This window comes from Pipistrellus kuhlii, unplaced genomic scaffold (assembly GCF_014108245.1).
Source record: "Pipistrellus kuhlii isolate mPipKuh1 unplaced genomic scaffold, mPipKuh1.p scaffold_m20_p_34, whole genome shotgun sequence".
NCBI classification, from domain to species: domain Eukaryota; kingdom Metazoa; phylum Chordata; class Mammalia; order Chiroptera; family Vespertilionidae; genus Pipistrellus; species Pipistrellus kuhlii.
In genome coordinates, this window is record NW_023425534.1 from 2,024,217 (window position 1) to 2,043,843 (window position 19,627).

Sequence of the window (19,627 nt, forward strand, 5' to 3'; positions counted from 1 at the left end):
CCCCTCCCCCCGGTGAGCCCCCCTCCCCCGGTGAGCCCCCCCTTCCCCGGTGAGGCCCCCCTCCCCCCGATGAGGCCCCCCTCCCCCCGGTGAGCCCCCCCCTCCCCCGGTGAGCCCCCCCCTCCCCCGGTGAGCCCCCCCATCCCCCGGTGAGCCCCCCCTTCCCCGGTGAGCCCCCCTCCCCCCGGTGAGCCCCCCTCCCCCGGTGAGCCCCCCCTCCCCCGGTGAGCGCCCCTTCCCCCGGTGAGCCCCCCCCCCCGGTGAGCCCCCCCCCCCCCGGTGAGCCCCCCTCTTCCCCCGGTGAGCCCCCCCTTCCCCTGGTGAGCGCCCCACTTCCCCGGTGGGTGCCTGGACGGGGCTGGGCGGCTGTGGGCACCCTCTGCCCTGGAGACCTTCTGGGCCCCCCGCCCCCGCCCCCCTGCGCCCCTACCTGGCCGTCCCGGCCGCGGACGAGTCCCCCGGCCCAGCAGGGCGCCGAGTCCGGGGAGGGCACCCCGGGGCCGGGCCTGGAGGCCGCGCGGCGCCCGGAGACGCCGGGCCCGGTGCCCATGGCGGCCGGAGGGAGCGGCTGTGCGGCCGGACAAAGCGCGGGGCCCGCTTCCTGCCATTGTGCGGCCGCCGGGCCGGGCGCTGGGACCCGGGGGACAGCGGGGGGCCGGGCGGGGGAGCTGCCCGCCTGCCGTGTCCCGCCTCCCCCCGTGCCCCCCCCCGGCCTGCACCCCAAGCCAGGCCCTCGGCTCAGGTCCCCCTGGGACCCGCGTCTCCTGGTGGAGCTCCCCGAATGCTGGTGGCAGAAGGGGGGGGGGGGGGGGGGGGGGGCACATTCCCCTCCGGGGCTCAGCCCCCAGACACCCCGCTCTGCGCTGACCTCCAGCTTCGTCTCACCCGGAGCCGGCGGGCCCTCCCTGCGCCCGGGCCAGCAGCCGGCCGGACCGCAGGTGCCCGGCGGGAGGGAGGCAGGTGGGGGGGCCGGGAGGGAGACGGGTCAGGAAAACCCCAAGCCCAGCACGACTTTCCCCAGGTCCCTGCGGCTCCAGCGGGGTGCACCCTCGTGCCCCGCCGCCAGGGGGCGCACGTGGAGCCAGAGAAGCGCCACCAGGACAGGCGGGGGTCCCAGACAGGGGGTCAAAGGGGGTTACCCTCCTCCCCAGGCGGAGGGGGCGGACCTGTGGCCTCCATCTAGAGTGTGGGCTCACAGTGGCTGAGTCCAAGGCAGGGCCAGGATCCAGGCCAGGAATGGCACCCCAGTGCCCGTGGGGCGAGGGGAGCCTGCCATCACCAGCCCCCCACCCCTCAGACAGCTCCTCCGGACCTGCTCCACCCGGACGGCCTCTGTGCGTGGCCCTGAGAGGCAGCGGTGTCTTAGGGGCTGGGAGGCCCCAGGGGCTGCCTCCCGCCTGGAGCCTCCGTCACGCTGCCCACACAGGCAGACCTGAGCACTGAAGCCTGACCATGCACCCCCTTAAAATTCTCCAGTGGCGCCAAAATCGGTGTAGCTCAGTGGATAGAGCGTCAGCCTGCAGACTGAAAGGTTCTACAATAGGTTCGATTCCGGTCAGAGGCATGTACCTTGGTTGCGGGCACATCCCCAGTAGGGGGTGTGCAGGAGGCAGCTGATCGATGTTTCTAACTCTCTGTCTCTCTCCCTTCCTCTCTGTAAAAAATCAATAAAAAATATTTTAAGAAATTCTCCAGTGGCTTAGGACAGACCCCCACGTGGCCTGACTCCCGCCTTGCCTCCGGGGGGGTCTGGCACAGTGGTCCGCCCTGCGGCCTTCTCCCTCCCCCAACCCAGCTCAGCTCAGTGCCATCTGCGTTGTCTGGAACAGCGTGTGCCCCTGACTTTGCCACGGCTGGCACCGCGCCCCCACCGACAGGCCCCCCCACCGACAGGCCTCCGCCTCCTCTCGAAGGAAAGCCCCTCACGCCGTTCCCGAGCCCCCAGCACAGCTGCCCCCTGCAGTGTTCCTTCTTCTCCGGCCCCGCTTCCTGCCGGCGTGCCCGGCTCAGAGGCCAGAGGCTCAGGTCCCTGCCTCCTCAGCTCCCCCGTCCTGGCCCTCAGCAGGTGCTCAGCGCAGACCGGGTGGCTGGATGGCTGATGGCTGGAGACACAGCTGGGTCCATGCCCTCCCTGCTGCCCGACCACAGCGGCTCTCCTTCCACCTGGCGCCCGTGACCTGGGCCAGTCTCCACCTCGCACCTCGGTGGTGCTGCCAGGCCCGCTGCCCCTGCTGCCATCCCGCAGGCTGGCGCGGAGCCCTCCCCCTGCAAGGCCAGTGCCAGGAGTCTGGGGCAGCAAGCCCTGTGCACGCTTCTCCACCGCCCTCAGGAGGAGATGCTGTGACTGTCCCCATTTAACAGACGGAGACACTGAGGCTTGGGGAAGGGAAGTAACTGTCCCTAAAGCCACCAGCCAGTAAACGGGAGAACGGGTGCCTGTGCGTGGACCGCTGTCGGTCTCAGGCGCCGTGCGCCGTGAGGGGCTGCCAGACTGGCTAAGTGGGGGGTTGGGGCAGCAGTGCCTTGAGGCCCACCCCCTTGGGGAAAGGGCAGATTCCAAAGCCAGCTTAGGGGAACCCCCTGGCCTGGGGTACCCAGGTCGGATCAAATGGAGACCGCCAGGGCAGGCCACCGGAAGTCCTCCGAGCGGCCAGGCCCCGGCCATCCGGGGTCACACTCCAGCCAGGGAAGGAGCCTGCAGAGGCGGCCCGCACCCGGAGAGGGGGGTCCCCACCTCGCTCTGCAAGATGGAGCTGAGCTAGTCCAGCCCAGCGCAGGCCTGAGAGGTCCCAGCCCCTGAGTGACTGGGGAAGGGCCCGCCCGCCCAGCCCCGGCTCCAGGCTCATGAGTCAGGACCGGCTTGTTGAAACTGATACCCAGAAACCAGATGCTGGGGCTGATGAATAATGGAGTCTCCGAGGCAGGAGCCCCTTCCCACTCCCCCCGCCGCCACCACCACCTCCCCAGCCCCCGAAAAAGAGAAGCCTGTGGGATCCCCACCCCCACGACGACGGGGCCCTCCCGTCCGCAGTGGGAGAGGGAGAGGTCCGGGCCAGGCCTGTGCTCTGCCCCCAGAAAGCAGCCTGGGACCCGGAGTTGGGGCTCCCTGCCTGGAGGGACACCCCTGCCCACGGCTTCCCCCGGGGGCCCCGCTCCCCTGGGAACCTCCAGCCCCGAGGCCCCATCTGGCACCTCGGAGACCAGGGGCAGAGGCTGCATGCGTGGGCAGGTCAGCCAGGGCTGGGCCTGTTCTGCCAGCTGCTCTCCTCCCTCCTCGCAGCCTCGCCAGCTCCTCCCTCCCCCCCGGGGCCTGCACCTCACCCCTGTCCTCTGGGCCCTGAGCGCTGGGTGCTGGGCAGAGGGCAGGGGGCAGAGAACCCGTCCACAGGCCGGGCCTTCCTCCCCAGAGAGCCATCTGGCCGGGGTCCGGCGCCGGAGAGAGGCAGAGGCTGTGGTCCTGAGCGCCGCCTGCCCTGTCCCTGCTCAGAGGTGCCTGAGCCCTTGCCCAGCTGGGCCAAGCAGGCGCGGTCAGTTCTTGGGAATTTTCGGCCTAGGATGGCTGCTGGGCCCTCGTGTGGGGCTGGGCCCTGGCTGAGGGCAGAGGAATTGTAAAATCTGCCGAGAGCTGCCAAACCTGGGGAAGTGGCTGGGGAATCTGAGGGCCCAGGGACCCCTGGCTGCCATTTCCCAGCAGGATTCCCTGCTCCTCTCCCGGAAGCCACCCCCCTGACTGAGGTGCCTCTCTCGCCCCCTGCTGGCCGCCAGCTGACTTCCTGCCTGGGGCCACGCTGACCCCCAGGTGGGGCTGATCCCACAGAGCCTTCCAGCCACCCCATGAGGCCCCCCCAGCAACTTCTCCTGTGGGCTGGGACCCCACAGGCTCCCCAAGGCCGGACCTTGGGGCGTATCTCAGAGCAGATCACCCCCAGAGCCACTGGGGCGGGGCAGGCCCTGGGGCCATTCATTCCACCCTGAGGTGAAGCGCCCACGGACACCCACCTGCCAGCCTGGGACTGCAGGGGACTTGCCACTCCGGTCTGTCCATTGATTTAGGGCGAGACTTGGCCCCCGAACTTACCCCGTCCGGACCCCAGCTTCCCTGGGAGACTCACCGAGGGACCTGGGTCTCCTCCCTGTGGCTGGAACCCAGGCCAAGACTGGCCAGTCCCCTCGGGCTCACAGGACCTGCGCCGGCGTGGGCGCCGCACGTAAGGGAATTACGGTAGACGGCCGGGCGCTACCACCTGGGCGGGGCGGGACGTACCATCATGCACCCGCGGGTGGGGACGGGGAGTGCCAGGCCCAGGTGGCAGGCCCGGCCGGCCCAGGGGGTGGCAGGAAGCCCCGCTGGCGCTGAGGGAGTCATCTAGGGCCCGGGCTGCAGGGGGCGGAAGGGGGGGAGGGGGGTTGTCACTGTCCCCAGGGGGCTGGCCCTTCACAGATCTCCGGAAAGTTCTAAGTCCCGAGTCCTGAACCTGGGCTGGGAGACAGGAGCGGCCCCTCCTGGGAGGCCCTGCGGCAGGACGCTGTCCTGGCCGGCGAGAGGGCCCCGGGGTCCAGGCAGAGCCGCCCTGGGACTCGCCCCAAGCCCGGCTCACCGCCTCCCATGGTAAACGGCTGGATTCGGAGCTGCGCCTCCGTGGCGCCTGCAAAACCCGTCTGGCCGTCTCTGTCCCCCTCTTCTCCCCTGGCCCACACGGGGCTGCGGAGGGGGCTGCAGAGGGGGGCATCCGCCCCGTGGTGGCTCCCTCTCTGCCTGGAACTTGGGGTGAAGGCGGTGCGTGGGGTGAAGGGGCACCCATGGGGAGGCAGCAGCCTGGCCCCACGCTCGCCCTCCTCCTTCCCCTGAGGTGGGTGCAGTGGCCCCCAGGGCAGACCCTGGCCCTCCTGCATTTTCCCAACCGCAGACCGCACCCCTCAGCCCTCACCCAGCCCGCCTGGAGCCCCCTGCCGGCAGGGGCTGCGTTCCTGGGGGCGGGGTCCACACCAGGGCCGCTGCTCTTGGCCCATCACAGGGATTGGGCCCTCTGTCTCTCCCTTGGGCCAAGTACCCCAGACCTCCACCTGTGTCTCTCCTCCTCCCCCTCCCAATTATTTAGCCCAATGGTCGGCAAACTCATCAGTCCACAGGGCCAAACATCAACAGCACAACGATCGACATTTCTTCGGAGAGCCACATTTTTTACACTTAAACTTCTTCTAACGCCACTTCTTCAACACAGACTCGCCCAGGCCGCGGTATTTTGTGGAAGAGCCACACACCAGGGGCCCAAAGAGCCGCATGTGGCTCGCGAGCCGCAGTTTGCCGACCGCGGACTTAGCCAACGCCTAGGAGTTCCACTGGCGTTGCTTCTCTGGTCCTACCCCTCTGTCTGGGCACAGACCGGACTCCGCCTTCCACAGCGGACCAGCATCTAAACAGACCAGTGACCCCCAGGGCACCCCGGGGTCTGGCCACTGTCAAGGGCACCCCACACTCCACCCCTTATCCCCAGGAGTGCGTGGCCAGCTCTGCCATTATTCACTGCATCCTGCTCCCTCTTCCTCCACGGGGACCTCAGACCCACCCCTTCCTCTGCCTGTGTCCGTGGCTCTTCATCTGGCCGCCCCTCCCCTCGGCGCGCACCCCCCCCCCCATACCTGCCTCCGCCCTGCCCATTGTTAGCAGATCCAGCTCCCACTCTCCCTGCTTAATCCTTCCAGGCAGGGGGTGCTCAGTACCCACCTGTCGGGGAACAGCTTCTGTTGCTGCAAACTCTGGCCTCTCTGAACCCAAGCTCACCTCCCTGCCAGGGCCCTGGGGAACCACACGGAAAACAAACACCCCCTCTCCTCCCAACGGCGCCTCAGGAACGGGAGGCGGAGGACAGACTCGCTGGACCTGCCCTGGTTACTCACGTCACCCTCTGCGTCCCCGTCCTGTCTGAAGGAGGTGGGGTGGGGCCTACTGCAAAGCAGGGGTGCGGGGGCCAGCTGGGGTCCCCCGGGGAAGCCGGACACAGGCCCCCAGCTGAGTAAACGGTGGCCGAGGAGCCAACATCTTTGTCTGAGGGTGACACGGGGGCCACGCCAGGCACTGCCCAGCATTCCGCCCCCTCCGACGCCTGAGCCCAGTGTCTCCGGCGCCAGCGTCAGCCCTCTTCCCGTCTCCTTCAACAGACTGGACCCTGACCAAACAGCCCAGCTCCGGGGGGCCAGACACTGGCCAGCAGGGCTCTCGCGGAGAATGGGGACCCCCATCACCTCCACACTGGCCCTCCGTGAGGGAGGGAGGAAGAGACCACTCCCCAGCTCCCCAGACCCTGAGCTCCACTCGCCCTGGGAACAGGACAGACGGACCCCAAACCTGTGTCCACGGGCGGGGCCGGCCAGGGTCTGGGGGGGAGAAGGAAGTGCGCCTGAGGCCTGGGGGGTGAGCGTGTGGTCACTGCTGGCATGCTCTTGACCACCGACAGGCGCCAGTCTGTGCCAGGCATCACACGTTCGAGCTCTTTTCGTCCTCAGCACAACCCCTCTGGACACCCGGGCGGAGAGCGAGGGAGGGACTGCGCGGGGTCACGCCGCTGGGAAGGGGCGGCTGGGACTCGGAGGTCACAGGTGTGGGCCACTCTGCACGTCTTTAAAGACACACTCACCCGAGGGCGTGCTGACCGGGGTCAGACCGTAAGCTGGGCGTATGGCCGGTTCTGAGTGTCACACCCAGGATGATGTTCAGCCAACGGAGCCTCTCCGGCCAGGCTGCACACCTCCCGAGGCCCCAAGCAGACGGTCCACACGGTGCTCCCACCCGGCTCTGCCTCCCTCTCCCCGTCCCCCGTCCCTGCCCACAACGCACACACACCGCCCGCTCAGCCCGCCTCCTCCACCTCCCAGTCCGCGTCCCTCAGGGTGCCAGCCCTCCGTGAACTCCAGAGGAAGGAGGTAGAGGTGGGGCAGCTGGTTCATGTCAGAAGCCTCAGCACCCAGGAGAGACTCCAACCCAGCCTCCAGGGTGGGCCCGGAGGAAACGGCCGGCCCTGCGGGAAGACGGCCCTGCCCCAGGGCAGCCCGGGGGCCAGCTGGCCAAGCGGAGTCCTCACTTCCGTCCTCCTCCAGGGCCACAGGATGTCAGCTCCAGAGGCCAGGACCTCGGTTTCCGGGACACCTCCAGGGCCCCGGACCGGCTGACGCTCAAAGCTGATTTGGTGAGTGAATGAGTGATGTCACCTCCTTCAGAGCGCTCATCTCCCCTGCCGGCGGTTCCTAACACAGCTAGGCCGGGAGCAGGCTCTGGCTGCCACTCCCGCCAAGCTGTGCCAGCCACGCTGTGTGCTGTGGGCAAGTCCTTCCGCCTCTCGGAGCCTCCGTTTCCTGGCGTGCCATAATGCTTCCCTCCTGAAGCTCTCACACGGGTTCAGTGAGGGCCTGACACCCACCAGTCAGCGGTGGTTATTCTTATCATCAACAACAGGATCGTCTTGGCTCCTCCTCTCAGCCTCTCCTCCAGCCACCTCATCCCTTCGGCTCGGCAACAACTGCCTCTGTACTCCTGCCTGTGGCAGTTTCCCTTCCTGCTCGCCTAGGGATGTTTTTACTTTCACCAGGGGCCGCCTCCTCCAGGAAGTCCTCCCTGACTAGCCCTCCTCCCTCTGATCGCTCAGGTGCCGTTTGTCCCAGAGTGGGTCCCACCAGGGACGGTGCCTCAGTTCTTCCCGCTGCAGGCGGGGCAGCCCTCTGGCTGCGGATGCCACGGTCAGCACTGCCCATTCCAGGCAGGCCCGGGCTGGGCTGCAGCTAGGACCTCCCACTTACTCTGAAACCAGCCCTCACCCGCAGGCCTCACCTCTGCACAGTCCAGGCCCTCCCACCCCTGCCCCTGCTCCAGGATCTGCCCCCGGGGCAGCTGCCCACCGGAGGGGCCAGGACTGGGTGCCTCGGGGTCAGGCAGAAGCCCCAAGGCCGTGCAGGCCCCTGGCAGGTTGGGCAGGGGGGCAATGAGGCCAATTTGTTGCCAGGAGCCCCTGTCTGGGAGCGAGGCAGCCTGCCAAAACCAAAGCACCAATGCCAGGCGCCATCCGTGCCAGCAGATCGTCTGAATCACAGACACCCCCTTGCCTGGTGACTACGGCAACTGGCGGCTCCCCCTCCGCTCCCACTGGGAACAGTCCCCCGCGTTCCTCCTGCCTGCTCCTGCTGGCTGGTCCCCTGTGCAGCGTCTGTGCTGTGTGTCTGGGGGGGACCTGGGGGAGTGGCGTTTTTAATTTCCTGCAGCTGGCAGAGCCGAGCTACCCCGGGCTCTGGCATGACACAGGTCTGGGCTCTGGGTTCAAATCCCAGCTCCACCACATCCCAGCAGCACGTCCCTGGGGGAGCCACTACCTCCCCGAGCCTCAGTTTCCCCTTGTGCAAACGGGAGTAACGACAGGGCAGGTCTCGGCCGGAAGGAAGCCCCACGCAGGAGGCAGCGGCAGCCACTACCTGTCGCTCAGATCCTTCCCGAAGTGGGCTCAGACCCTGGCTCGGTCTCTGGGCCTGCCTCTCTGAGCCTCGGGGTCTTCATCGGGGAACAGGGCCGTGATGTCTCCCCAGCAGGGCTCCCCAGCGGCACATGAGGCGCAGAGCGCGCGTGGCACGGCGCCTGGCACGTCAGGGGCAGAAGCGCGGCGTCCTGTTGGCCGTGACCCCCGGTTCCGCCTCAGTCCCAGCTCCGAGGCCTGGCCCGCCCTCCGGGACCAGCCTGCCCTCCCCTCGGTCAGTCCCAGCGCCACAGCCACCGTCCCACAGCGTCCCTGACCCGGGCCCCGGCCCAGGACTGGCCTGCGATTGCAGGGAGGGTGCCAGCTGGCCCTGGAACAGAACCTGGGGGGCCTCCCCCCAGAGTCTCAGCTTCCTCATCTGTGACATGGGGTCACGGCCCTGTCACCCCACGGCTGCTGCACCAACTGCGGCCCAGGAAAGGGCTTTGGGGCAGCCCTCGGCCTCCGAAACCAGCCCCCTGCTCCCTACCCACTCCTGAGCCCGTGGCGACCCAGCTGCGCCCTTGCTGGGGCCTGGACAGAGAGGCCGGCGAGTGCCCTGCCCCTCTGCACCCCCCGCCCCTCCGCAGGCCCCCGCCCCTCTGCAGCCCCCCTGCAGTCCCCCGGCCTCCAGGTCCCCTGCTCCTCTGCAGCCCCCCCCATCCCTCTGCAGCCCCCCATCCCTCTGCAGCCCCCGATCCCTCTGCAGCCCCCGATCCCTCCGCAGCCCCCCGCCCCTCCGCAGCCCCCTACCTTGGCCGCGCGCCCCTTGTCCATGCAGTCGGGGTTCTGACAGCGCAGGCCCTGCTCCTCGGCCAGGCTCCCGGCATCTGCAGGGAGAGCGGAGGTGATCAGCGGGGTGGGGCCAGGGAAGGGGGCACCCAGGCCGGGCACCCGGGCTCCCCAGGGCCCAGCACCTCCCGGGGGAAGCTGGGTGGGGCTGCGCCTCCCGCCTCCCTGGGAGGAGGTCAGTCCCTCTTCTTTCGCTGTTGCCAGCTTATCTGCCGGGGAATCTGCAGCCTTTCTGCTCGCTCCCCGGGGAAGCTGTCCAGATTCCACCGGGAGCGCTGCCCGCGCCGCCCTCCGGCCCGCAGGTCTGGGGGGCGGGGGCGCTGCTCCCAGACCTGGGGGCCCCTGGCTTCCTGGGGGTCCTGCAGGACTGCTGGGGGGCCCAGGGGTCCCACAGCCATTCCCACCCCTGCCTCCACGTCACTGTGCGGGGACGCCCCTCCGAGGCCCAGAGGGTCCCCTCACCCACCGTCCATCTGTGACCCAGACCCGGGCCCCCCCCCGGCCGCCTCTCCTAAGGGAGCTGGGGTGCAGGAACGGCGGGGGCAGGGGCCGCCCCCCCAGAACCCCGGGCGGCGGGCAGGGCTGGGGGGGAGGTGCTGCCGACGCGAACCCCAACAGGGGGCAGGGCTTGGACCCGCCGCCCGATCCCGAGGCCGGCGTCCACCTCCCGCTCCGCAGGCCTCCCCGGCGGACGGGGCCGCCGAGCCCGCCGGGAGCGGAGGGGACGGCCGGGCCCCGCTCCCCGCCCCCATCGCGGCGCCCCCGCCCCCCGGAGCCGGCGCGGGGGCGCGGCCTGCAGGCGGCCCCACTCACCCATGGGCGGCGCGGGCGCGGGACCGGCGGCGGCGCGGGGAGAGGCCGGAGCCGCGGCGGGACCCTCGGCGGCGGGAGGCGGGGCAGGTGGGCGGCGGGAGGGGCGGCGCGCGCGGCTCCGCCTTCGGGGGCGGGGCCCGGGAGCGCTGGCCCCGCCCCTCCCGGCGGCCCCGCCCCCGGCGCCCCGGCCCGCGCCTCCCCCGCGGGGCGTCCCCGGCCAGCGCCGCGCTCCCCACCGGACCCCCGTGGGAATGGGCGGTGTGACCCCGAAGGCGGCCCCTCCGCCCCCTCGGCCCGGCCCCCCACCAGGAGCCCAGCCCCCCCACAGCCCCCCGCCCCCCGTTTCGATGGTGGGAGACGTTTCCGGCTCCAGGGAGGGAGGGGTGAGGCTTTCTCCTGCTGAGTCTCCGGCTCCAGAGGGGCCTCCGCGTGGACGTGCGGCCAGGACAGCGCCCCGCGCCCCGCGCCCACCCCCTCCCGCTTAGAAATGGGTCAGGGGTGGTCAGGCCCACGGACCGGAGTGGGCTCGGTGGCTGGTGCCCGTGTGCTGCCATCTCTCGCTGGCTGGCACTGAAAGCCTCATGGAAGTACAAACATGTACAGAAGCGCACACACGTGCTCACAACAGCCAGCGGCCGGTCAGGAGGCTGGGCATCCCCAGACCCCCTCCGCACCCCGGGTTGTCGCCAGAGACCCAGGCATGGAGGTCCGGTGGCCAGTGGCACTGGGGTCCCTCTCCCCAAGGCTCCCTTCGCCGCGGACCTCTCAGCCAGAGCGGTGCCTGCCGCACAGGGTCAGCCCTGGGGACCCCCCGGTGGCCCACACCCCGGTGGCCCACACCCAGGCCTGCCCGCCTGGAACTGTGTGGGCCCCACAGCTTGTGGGTTCTGGATCCACTCAGCAAACACACATGTGCCAAGCCGGGGCGGGCCCTGAAGGGTCCCTGGGTCCATGGTCCTGCCGGCCCCACCCAGACCGCCTGCAGGAGGGAGCTGGTTAAGACTGGTTAAGGGAGAGGGAGGGTCCTTTTTTGTTGGTTTGTTTTTGTTTTTTGTTTTGTTTTGTTTTGTTTTTGCAGCATTCTCTACCACAACTCCAGCGGCCCTTCTACCATCTGGGTTTCTATGGAGAACTGGGCTCCTTGGTCAGCTTTGGGGGGGTTTCCCCACGCACCCTGCTTGGGGCCTATCAGACTCCACCAGACAAGATCTGGATCTTTCGACTCCAGATCCCTGGGTTCTGGAAACGCTGGGGATGAAGTCAAGGTCATATGCCCCATGCCCCCAAGAGTTTGGGGTTCTGACTCTGAATTCTGTGGGCTCCAGGCTACTTCCTCCCCCACGGGGTCTGGAACTGCCTTCCCCGCTCTCTCGGTCCCACAATGACAGCCACTGCAGGGCTGGGCACCACGGCCACCCCACAGTCACCCCGGGTGCTTGACGTGTGGGGTTCGGGCGTTCTTCCAGGCCCTGGGGCTCTACCCAGCTGACCTCTGACCTCTGACTTGGGTTCAGCCCCTCCAAGGTGCACAGCCTGGTCCTCTGCAGGCGCTGGTCCCAGTTCCCAGCTCCCAGCTCCCCTGAGACCCAGCCTTCCATCTGCCTCCTGGGGCCTGGAGCTGAGCTTCCCAGAGACCCCAAACCGGAACACCGTGAGGACCCTGCGGCCCCCGGGGCAGGGAAGGGCCTTTGGGGCCTGGGGAGGCTCAGGCAGGGGAACTGGTCTTCCCCATCACGGCCTGCCGGGAGCCGCCCTCTGGCGAGTGCTCACCTCCAGCCCCGCAGAGCCGGCGGGCCTGGTGAGGGGGCCCTGCTGTCCCAGGGGATGGCATGACTCAGACAGAGTCGCCTGGGCCCAAGGTAGCCGCCTGGCCAATGAGGTTCACGGCCTTGGGAACCTGAATGGAGACAGAGGACTTCTGGGCCCTGGAACCAGGGAATCGTGGGAAGTCCGTCTGAGTGGACACAGAACCCTGCAATTGTTGGGGAGCAAAAATGAGGGGACCCACAGAAGCAGCTGGCCAATGGAGAGGGCCCTAGAGCAAAGAGGGGGGCGGAGAAGGCAGCTCTGTGCCTGCCCTTGCTTCCCCCCAGCTCCGTCCTTCTGGTTTTTATTTTTATTTATTTTTTTACTGATTTCAGAGAGGAAGGGAGAGGAAGAGAGAGAGAGAAATATCCATGATGAGCCGAGACTGGTTTGGCTCAATGGATAGAGCGTTGGCTTGGGGACTGAAGGGTCCCGGGTTCGATTCTGGTCAAGGGCATGTACATTGGTTGCGGGCATATCCCCAGTGGGGGGTGTGCAAGAGGCAGCTGATCGATGACTCTCTCTCATCGATGTTTCTAACTCTCTATCTCTCTCCCTTCCTCTCTGTACAAAATCAATAAAATATATTTAAAAAAAAATATCCATGATGAGAGAAAATCATGGATTGGCTGCCTCCTGCACACCCCACACTGGAGATAGAGCCCACGATCCAGGCCTGTGCCCTGACCAGGAATCGAACCCTGACCTCCTGGTTCATAGATCAACGCTCAACCACTGAGCCCCACTTTGCCTTGAGTCAACCTGAGCAGGTGTCTGGCCACCTGTCCTTCTCCAAGCCCCAGGCAGACCTGCAGCACTGAACCTGCCCCAGCCGCAGGGCGCCAGAGGCTGCCTCCCTGGGTCTGGGTCTGAGACAGCCCAGCTGCCCTCCTGCTCCTCCAGCCCCCATGGTCCCCGGGAAAGCCAGGCCCCCAGCCGGGCAGACAAGCCCCCGGCCAGCTCTGCCCCCCCCTCCCCCTGCCCCCATGTTGGTCACAGGATGCCTGCCCGCACCATGATCTCCCCCACCACTGGCGAGCGGGCGCCTGGGCAGATGCCGCCTGCAGACATGTTTGGTTTGGCTGAGCACGGCGCTTCAGAAGAATTTGAATGGGTTGCCAACTCTGAAAAGTCAGATTTCACATAAAAATCCAGATTTCTGGCTTCTCTGGACAAACCAAAGGTGCCTGGCAGCCCGGGGCCGTGTTTGTGATGGCTCCGGGTTCTGAGCCGTGTCTGCCTCAGCTGCCTGCCGCTGACCCACACCCCGCCCCCTCTGCGGCCCCACCACTCCCGCCGCCTCCCGGAGCCCCTCAGCAGGCTCCTCACGGCCTCTCCCCGGAAGGAACTGGGCTCTGACCGTGGCCCGGCCCTTCCTGGTTCTGTCCCCTGCCCCCTGCCGCATCCTCCACACCCCCGGCCTTTCGTCTTTGGACGCACAGCTCCTTTCTCCAGAAGGATGAACCCTTTGTAAGGCTGGGAAAAGAACCCCAGCATTATGATGCCCTAACGAGGACACCAACAACTTTTGACCTATCTCCCCCACCAGGTTGCTCCAGGAACACTGCCACTGCCATAGCTCCGCCGTTACTCACTCCTGCAGGGCCCTCTGGCTCCCATACACTGAGTCTCAGCTCACCGCCTGACCTTCCGCTGCAGGTCTAACCCCCCATCGCAGCCGCTGGCTCTGTAGCTGCTGAGCATGGGCAGGGAGGCGGCTTCACACTGGGCGCTGCATTCACACTGGGTTTTCAAGACCGAGTGCAAAAAGGAAAAAAAGGAAAGGAAAGAAAGTAGCCCTGGCTGGTAGGCTCGGCTGATTGGCACATCGTCTCACACATCGAAATGCTGCCGCTCCATTCCCGGTCAGCGCACACACCTAGGTTGTGGGTTTGATCCCCATCTAGGGCAAGGAGGGGAGGCAACCGAAGCATGTTTCTCTCTCCATAAAATTGATTTAAAAATGAAGGATCAGCCCGGCCGGCGTGGCTCAGGGGTTGAGTATCGACCTATGAACCAGGAGGTCACGGTTTGATTCCTGGTCAGGGCATAGCCGGGTTGTAGATTCGATCCCCATTGCGGGCCATGCAAGAGGTTCTCTCTCATCATTGGTTCTCTCTCAATGGTTCGCTCTCATATTGATTCTCTAGCTCTTTCTGCCTCTTCCTCTCTAAAATCAATAAAATATATATTTTTTAATTAAATTATTATCTGTGTACATATTTTAACATTGCCCCCCCTCCCATACATACTCTTCCTCCCCAGAGTTTTGTGTCCATTGGTTGTACTTATATGCATGTATACAAGTCCTTCGGTTGATCTCTTATCTCTCCCAGATCTCCCTACCCTCCCAGAAAAAAAATATTTTTTTTAAAGAATCACCCAGTGAATTAATAAAATAGATGGAACAACAAATCAGTGTTTCTCTCTGTCCACTCTCTCTCTCCCTTCCTCTCTCTCAAATCAGTTTTTACAAATCCTATCTAATAAAGAGGGAATATGCTAATTGACCATCACACCCTCTAAAAATGGTGGCACCCACAGCCAATAAGGAGGGAATATGCTAATTGACTGCCATGCCCTCAAAGATGGTGGCACCCACAGCTACAAGATGGCAGTGCCCAGTCCCCTCGGCCCCGCCAGAGTGGCAGGCATGCAGCAAGGCTGGGCCTGCCCCCAGGTGGGTCCTGCCACTCCATGCACCTCCCTCTGGAGTCCCCCAGTCCCTTCATCCCCCAGCCTCCCAGGCTGGGCTGAGGGACACCCCCCCTCCAGTGCATGAATTTTCATGCACCGGGCCTCTAGTTAAAAATAAAAAGAATCAGCTGATGAATGCATAAATAAGTGGAACAACACATGGAAGAAAGCAGAAGCTCCCCGCCCACCTCCCAGCCCCAGGCCGGGCCACGCAGAGACTGCTGCTCCCAGGAAGCAGCTGTGGCCTTATGTGCCCCCTCCCACGCCAGCCCAGCCCTCCGGGAGCCTGTGCCCACTGCGCAGCTGCTGCAGGCTGTGCCAGGACAGGACCCCTCACCGGGGCAAGATTTGGCCACATTGGGCCAACAGCCAGAGGGCCTGCTCTGGACAACTGTCACTGGCCCCCGGAACCGTCCGCCCACCCTCTGACACTGGCCGAGCGACCTGGGAGGCCTGGGAAGAAATGTGGTCCCTCCCCAAGCCCCAGGGCAGGACCATCAGGTGGGCGGACGGGGGCACGGACCATGGCCTCTGACACTTGCCGTCGCTGGCATCGTCCCCCTGAGGCCTGGAGACTCCAGCCATTGCCCTGCCGCCCACAGCCCTGGGCTCAGTGAGGAGAGGTGGGCGGACACGTCCAGAATTCCTTCCTGGGGCCAGAGATACTGTTCGCCGCTCCTGCCGCCAGGCCTGGAGCCGGCGGCCACGTCCCGGGCTGAGGCTGCATGGGCGCCTGCCCTCCATCCACCACGGGCTCCCTCCCCAGGCCCCCCAGGAGCCGGGAGCGGCCGAGGGGAACAGGAGCAGGGCTGCCGAGCCCGGGGATGAGATTCCGAGTCAGGGCAGTCCCTCCCTGGGCATGAGCCCCACCCCCATCACGGGACGAGCTGGCACTGGGCTCACCGCCCACCCTCGATGGGCCCAGGCCAGGGACCGGCTGGCTGCAGAGGACAGAGCCCACACAGGCAGCTGTGCGCCTGGCTCGCCCCCCGCCTGCCTCGGCTCACCCGGCTGCTCATGCGCCGTGTACCCACCGCCCACTGCGGGCTGGGCCTCTCTCCCCGCGGGCGGCGTGGGCACAGGGACTCACGGTGAGCAGGCGGCGCTGAGGCCGAGGGCCTCACTCGCCACCCTGCTGAGGGGACACGAAGAATTGTCCCCATGTTTCCCCAAATGTGGGAAACGCGGCTGCATCATCTGTGGTTGTGGGGGGCTGTGTAGAAAACCCCAAAAAACGAATCATCCCCACCCCTAGGATGGGCACGAAGATGCCAGGAGCCAGGACCAGCCCCTCTGAATGCTCGCCATGGGAGAGAGATCGAGGGAGACCAGGAGGCCAGGGCACAATGGAGGGAGGGGCCTCCCGGGCTTGTGGCCGGACCGGCTGAAGGACCTCAGGCCAATCCCCGGCCTGTGAGGACCGTGGCCGCCTCACCTGCCTCGGGCAGCGCACCTGCCAGGGGAAGCAGGATGACGGCAGGTGCCCAGCGTGGCTCCAGGCCTGGGGGCAGGAACTGTGTGCACCGGTTCCCTGGCCCCAGGAGGGATGCCCAGGCACACTGCCCTCGCCCCCTGCTCCTGAGGGAGCCTGCCTCAGCCTGGCCAGCCCCCCCCCCCCCCCGCACCTGCCCCACACCCATGACCTTCACAGTCCTGCCCTCCCCGCCCCCTGCACCCGCCTGGGAAGGGGCCCGGCGCCCACTGCAGCCGCGAGACAGGAGGCAGAGGGAGCTCCTCACAGAGAGGACACCTCAGTCTCCCGCTGGGAGCTGCGCTTCTCGCTGAGCTCTGTGGAACCCATGCCCCACGCGGTCCCCTTCTGTGGGGACCCGGCCCACTCACCACTCTCTGCCCCTGTCCGCAGGGAGGGTCAGGAGGGCCCACCCGGGGGACGCTGCACCGGGAGAGGCTCCCGCTCCTCCCGGCTGCCCCCCCCCCCCCCCCCCGCCCCACGGAGGAGAGGCCTGGGGCCCGGACCATCCCGGCCGGCTGCTGCAGGGCCAGACCTGGCTGTTGGGGTCGCCAGCCAGAAGCCACGTGTCCTGCTGGGCCGCTGGTGGGCTGGCAGTAATAACAGCCCGCAGGGCCTGGGCCTGCTCTGTGTCACCCAGCGAGTCCTCCCCACCCAGGAGGCGGCCGGCACCGTGTGCACGGCTTTCCACACCGCCGAGGGGGGAGAGGGCCAGGTCGGCACTCGTGTGCGGCCTGTGGGCCTCTGCGTCCTCACGGCCAGTCCTGCCTCCCAGGGCCTCCGCCTCGCCGTTCGCATGGCCTGATGGGAAAATGACCTTGTCCGGGGCCTCGGACATGACCGGCCCAGAGACCTTGTCCCGTCGCCTGGAGACAGAGGCAGAGGCCCGGCAGGGGCCCGGCTGCCCTGCTCATGCCCAGTCGCCGGGGCCCACACGGCCGGCCCCCTCCATCCCCCCACCCCCCCACCCCGGCTGCCGAGGCCCTCCGGGTGCTGCTGCCGGGCCCCCTCCTCTCCAGCAGCGGCTCTCCGAGGGGCTGAGCGAGTGAGACAGTGGCATGTGCAGATGCCAGGCCACAGGCTCGGGCTACAGGGAGGCGGCAGGGGGACGGGGGCGGGAGGAGCCCCAGACAGCCGCCGGGGAGGGCCCACACCTACCCCCCAGGTCCTCGATGATGTCCAGCGTGGACAGCTGCCCGGGAGGGCCCACACCTACCCCCCAGGTCCTCGATGATGTCCAGCGTGGACAGCCCCCGGGAGGGCCCACACCTACCCCCCAGGTCCTCGATGATGTCCAGCGTGGACAGCCCCCGGGAGGGCCCACACCTACCCCCCAGGTCCTCGATGATGTCCAGCGTGGAGCTCCAGGAGAAGCGCTCCACGGCGCCCGGCTCCAGCCCGGCCAGGGTGCTGGGCAGCGCCTCCAGCTCGTAGGCGCCCCGCTTCCTCCAGTAGAGAAACATGCCGGGGCCGGGGGCTCCCCCAGGCCCGCGCCCTCAGAGCGGGCGGCCCCGGGGACCGGTCCCCAGCCCGGACGCCTGGGCACAGGGGCTGCGCGGGGCTGCGGGGACCGGGCCGGCCTGGGCCCGAGCTCAGCCTCCGGGGGAGCCGCGGGGAGCGGCGGGGGCGGCGCTGACCAATGGCCGGGCGGCCGCACAAAGCGCCTTTCTTCCCTCCCACAGCATTTCCCCAAGGTCCGCGTCCCGGGCCCCCGGAGCCCCCGCGGCGGCCGGCCGGCGGCGGGACGGAGGCCGGAGAAGAGTGCGATTGTTCGCGGCCGCTCTGCCCAGATGCGTCTTCAGCGGAGAAAAATGTGCTGCCCCAGGAGCTATCCGGCCCCTGGCCCTGACCTCTGACCCAGCCCCAGCCCTGCTGGGCCCTGCGGGCTCCTCAGGGGGGACAGGAAGCGCGTGGGGTACGGGAGTGACCCCAGAGCCATCTGCAGCGGCCCCATCGGGCACCCTCCCCGGAGGCTCAAGGCTCCTGTCCCAGCTCCGGAGCCAAGGCCTGGAGGCGGCCCGGGGTCAGAGGCCGAGCCCTCGGGCTGCCCAGGAGCCCGAATCTGCCCTCTGGGCTCTGGGCAAGGGCCTCTCCCCTCCCCAGGCTGCACACTCACCGGGCTGCCCGCCCGTCTCCCCCCTCGCACTGCGCCCCCCACACCAAGGGCAGCGCCCTGGGATGGAGCTTGTGGGCGGAGGGTGGGAACGGAGGGAGGGGTGGGGGCAGGGGGGTCGGAAGGGCTGGCGGATGAAGAAGCTGTGGGGGTACAAGCCACCCAGAAAAGCACCGGAAGAAGAATAAAAAGCCCAGCTAGGCAGAATGTGACAGCTACCAGCCAGGTCATTCCAAAACCCTGCAAACCCTGCCCACTGGCATCCAGTTAGAAACTGAATGAGGACGGATGGCTGCCCGGGGGCAAGCCTCTGCCTGGCGCTCAGGAAGGCGGCGGCCACTCCCCGGGCCCACGGCGGAGGGCTGGCTCCACGGCGGAGGACCGGGCCACGGCGGAGGACCGGACCCACGGCGGAGGACCGGGCCCACGGCGGAGGACCGGCCCCACGGCGGAGGACCGGCCCACGGCGGAGGACTACCCCACGGCGGAGGACCGGCCCCACGGCGGAGGACTACCCCACGGCGGAGGACCGGCCCACGGCGGAGGACCGGGCCACGGCGGAGGACCGGGCCACGGCGGAGGATCGGCCCACGGCGGAGGACTACCCCACGGCGGAGGACCGGGCCACGGCGGAGGATCGGCCCACGGCGGAGGACTGCCCCACGGCGGAGGACCGGGCCACGGCGGAGGACTGCCCCACGGCGGAGGACTGCCCCACGGCGGAGGACTGCCCCACGGCGGAGGACTACCCCACGGCGGAGGACTGCCCCACGGCGGAGGACTACCCCACGGCGGAGGACAGGGACCCACGGCGGAGGACCGGGCCACGGCGGAGGACAGGGACCCACGGCGGAGGACTACCCCACGGCGGAGGACTGCCCCACGGCGGAGGACCGCCCCACGGCGGAGGACCGGCCCACGGCGGAGGACTACCCCACGGCGGAGGATCGGCCCACGGCGGAGGACCGGCCCACGGCGGAGGACCGGCCCCCACGGCGGAGGACCGGCCCACGGCGAAGGACAGGGCCCCACGGCGGAGGACCGGCCCCACGGCGGAGGACCGGCCCACGGCGGAGGACCGGGCCACGGCGGAGGACCGGGCCACGGCGGAGGACTACCCCACGGCGGAGGACAGGGCCCCACGGCGGAGGACCGGGCCACGGCGGAGGACTACCCCACGGCGGAGGACCGGGCCACGGCGGAGGACTACCCCACGGCGGAGGACCGGGCCCACGGCGGAGGGCCGGGCCACGGCGGAGGGCCGTCCCGCAAGCAGATGGGGAACCGGCTCAGCGCACGTGGATCGGAACCCAGGAGCGTCTGGCTTCGGAGCCACCGCGGGGGCCCAGGCAGCCACCTGGGGGGAGGCTGGGGGGCAGAGGACAGAGGCCTGGCCCCCGGAAATGCCATGCTGCTGAGCCGCCTCCGCCTGAGCCTCTG

At 68.1% G+C, this 19,627-nt stretch overlaps 1 protein-coding gene across 12 annotated transcripts in view; it reads right to left on the reverse strand.

Moving 5' to 3' along the window:
* Positions 1-19,627, reverse strand: part of PLEKHG5 (pleckstrin homology and RhoGEF domain containing G5) — a 45,151-nt gene that overhangs the window by 14,070 nt on the left and 11,454 nt on the right. For 2 of the 12 annotated variants that reach the window (XM_045570556.1, XM_045570558.1), the window contains exons 1-2: positions 9,754-9,996; positions 9,249-9,325 (exon numbers count right to left, since the gene is read on the reverse strand). In XM_045570556.1, coding sequence (XP_045426512.1) covers positions 9,249-9,325; positions 9,754-9,760 — 84 coding nt within the window. In that variant the 5' untranslated portion in view covers positions 9,761-9,996. Of the gene's footprint in view, positions 1-430; positions 591-4,112; positions 4,136-9,248; positions 9,326-9,749; positions 9,997-10,100; positions 10,140-17,404; positions 17,427-19,627 lie in introns of those variants that run through there. The other 10 variants (XM_036461120.2, XM_045570561.1, XM_036461109.2 and 7 more) reach the window with 9 other exon arrangements.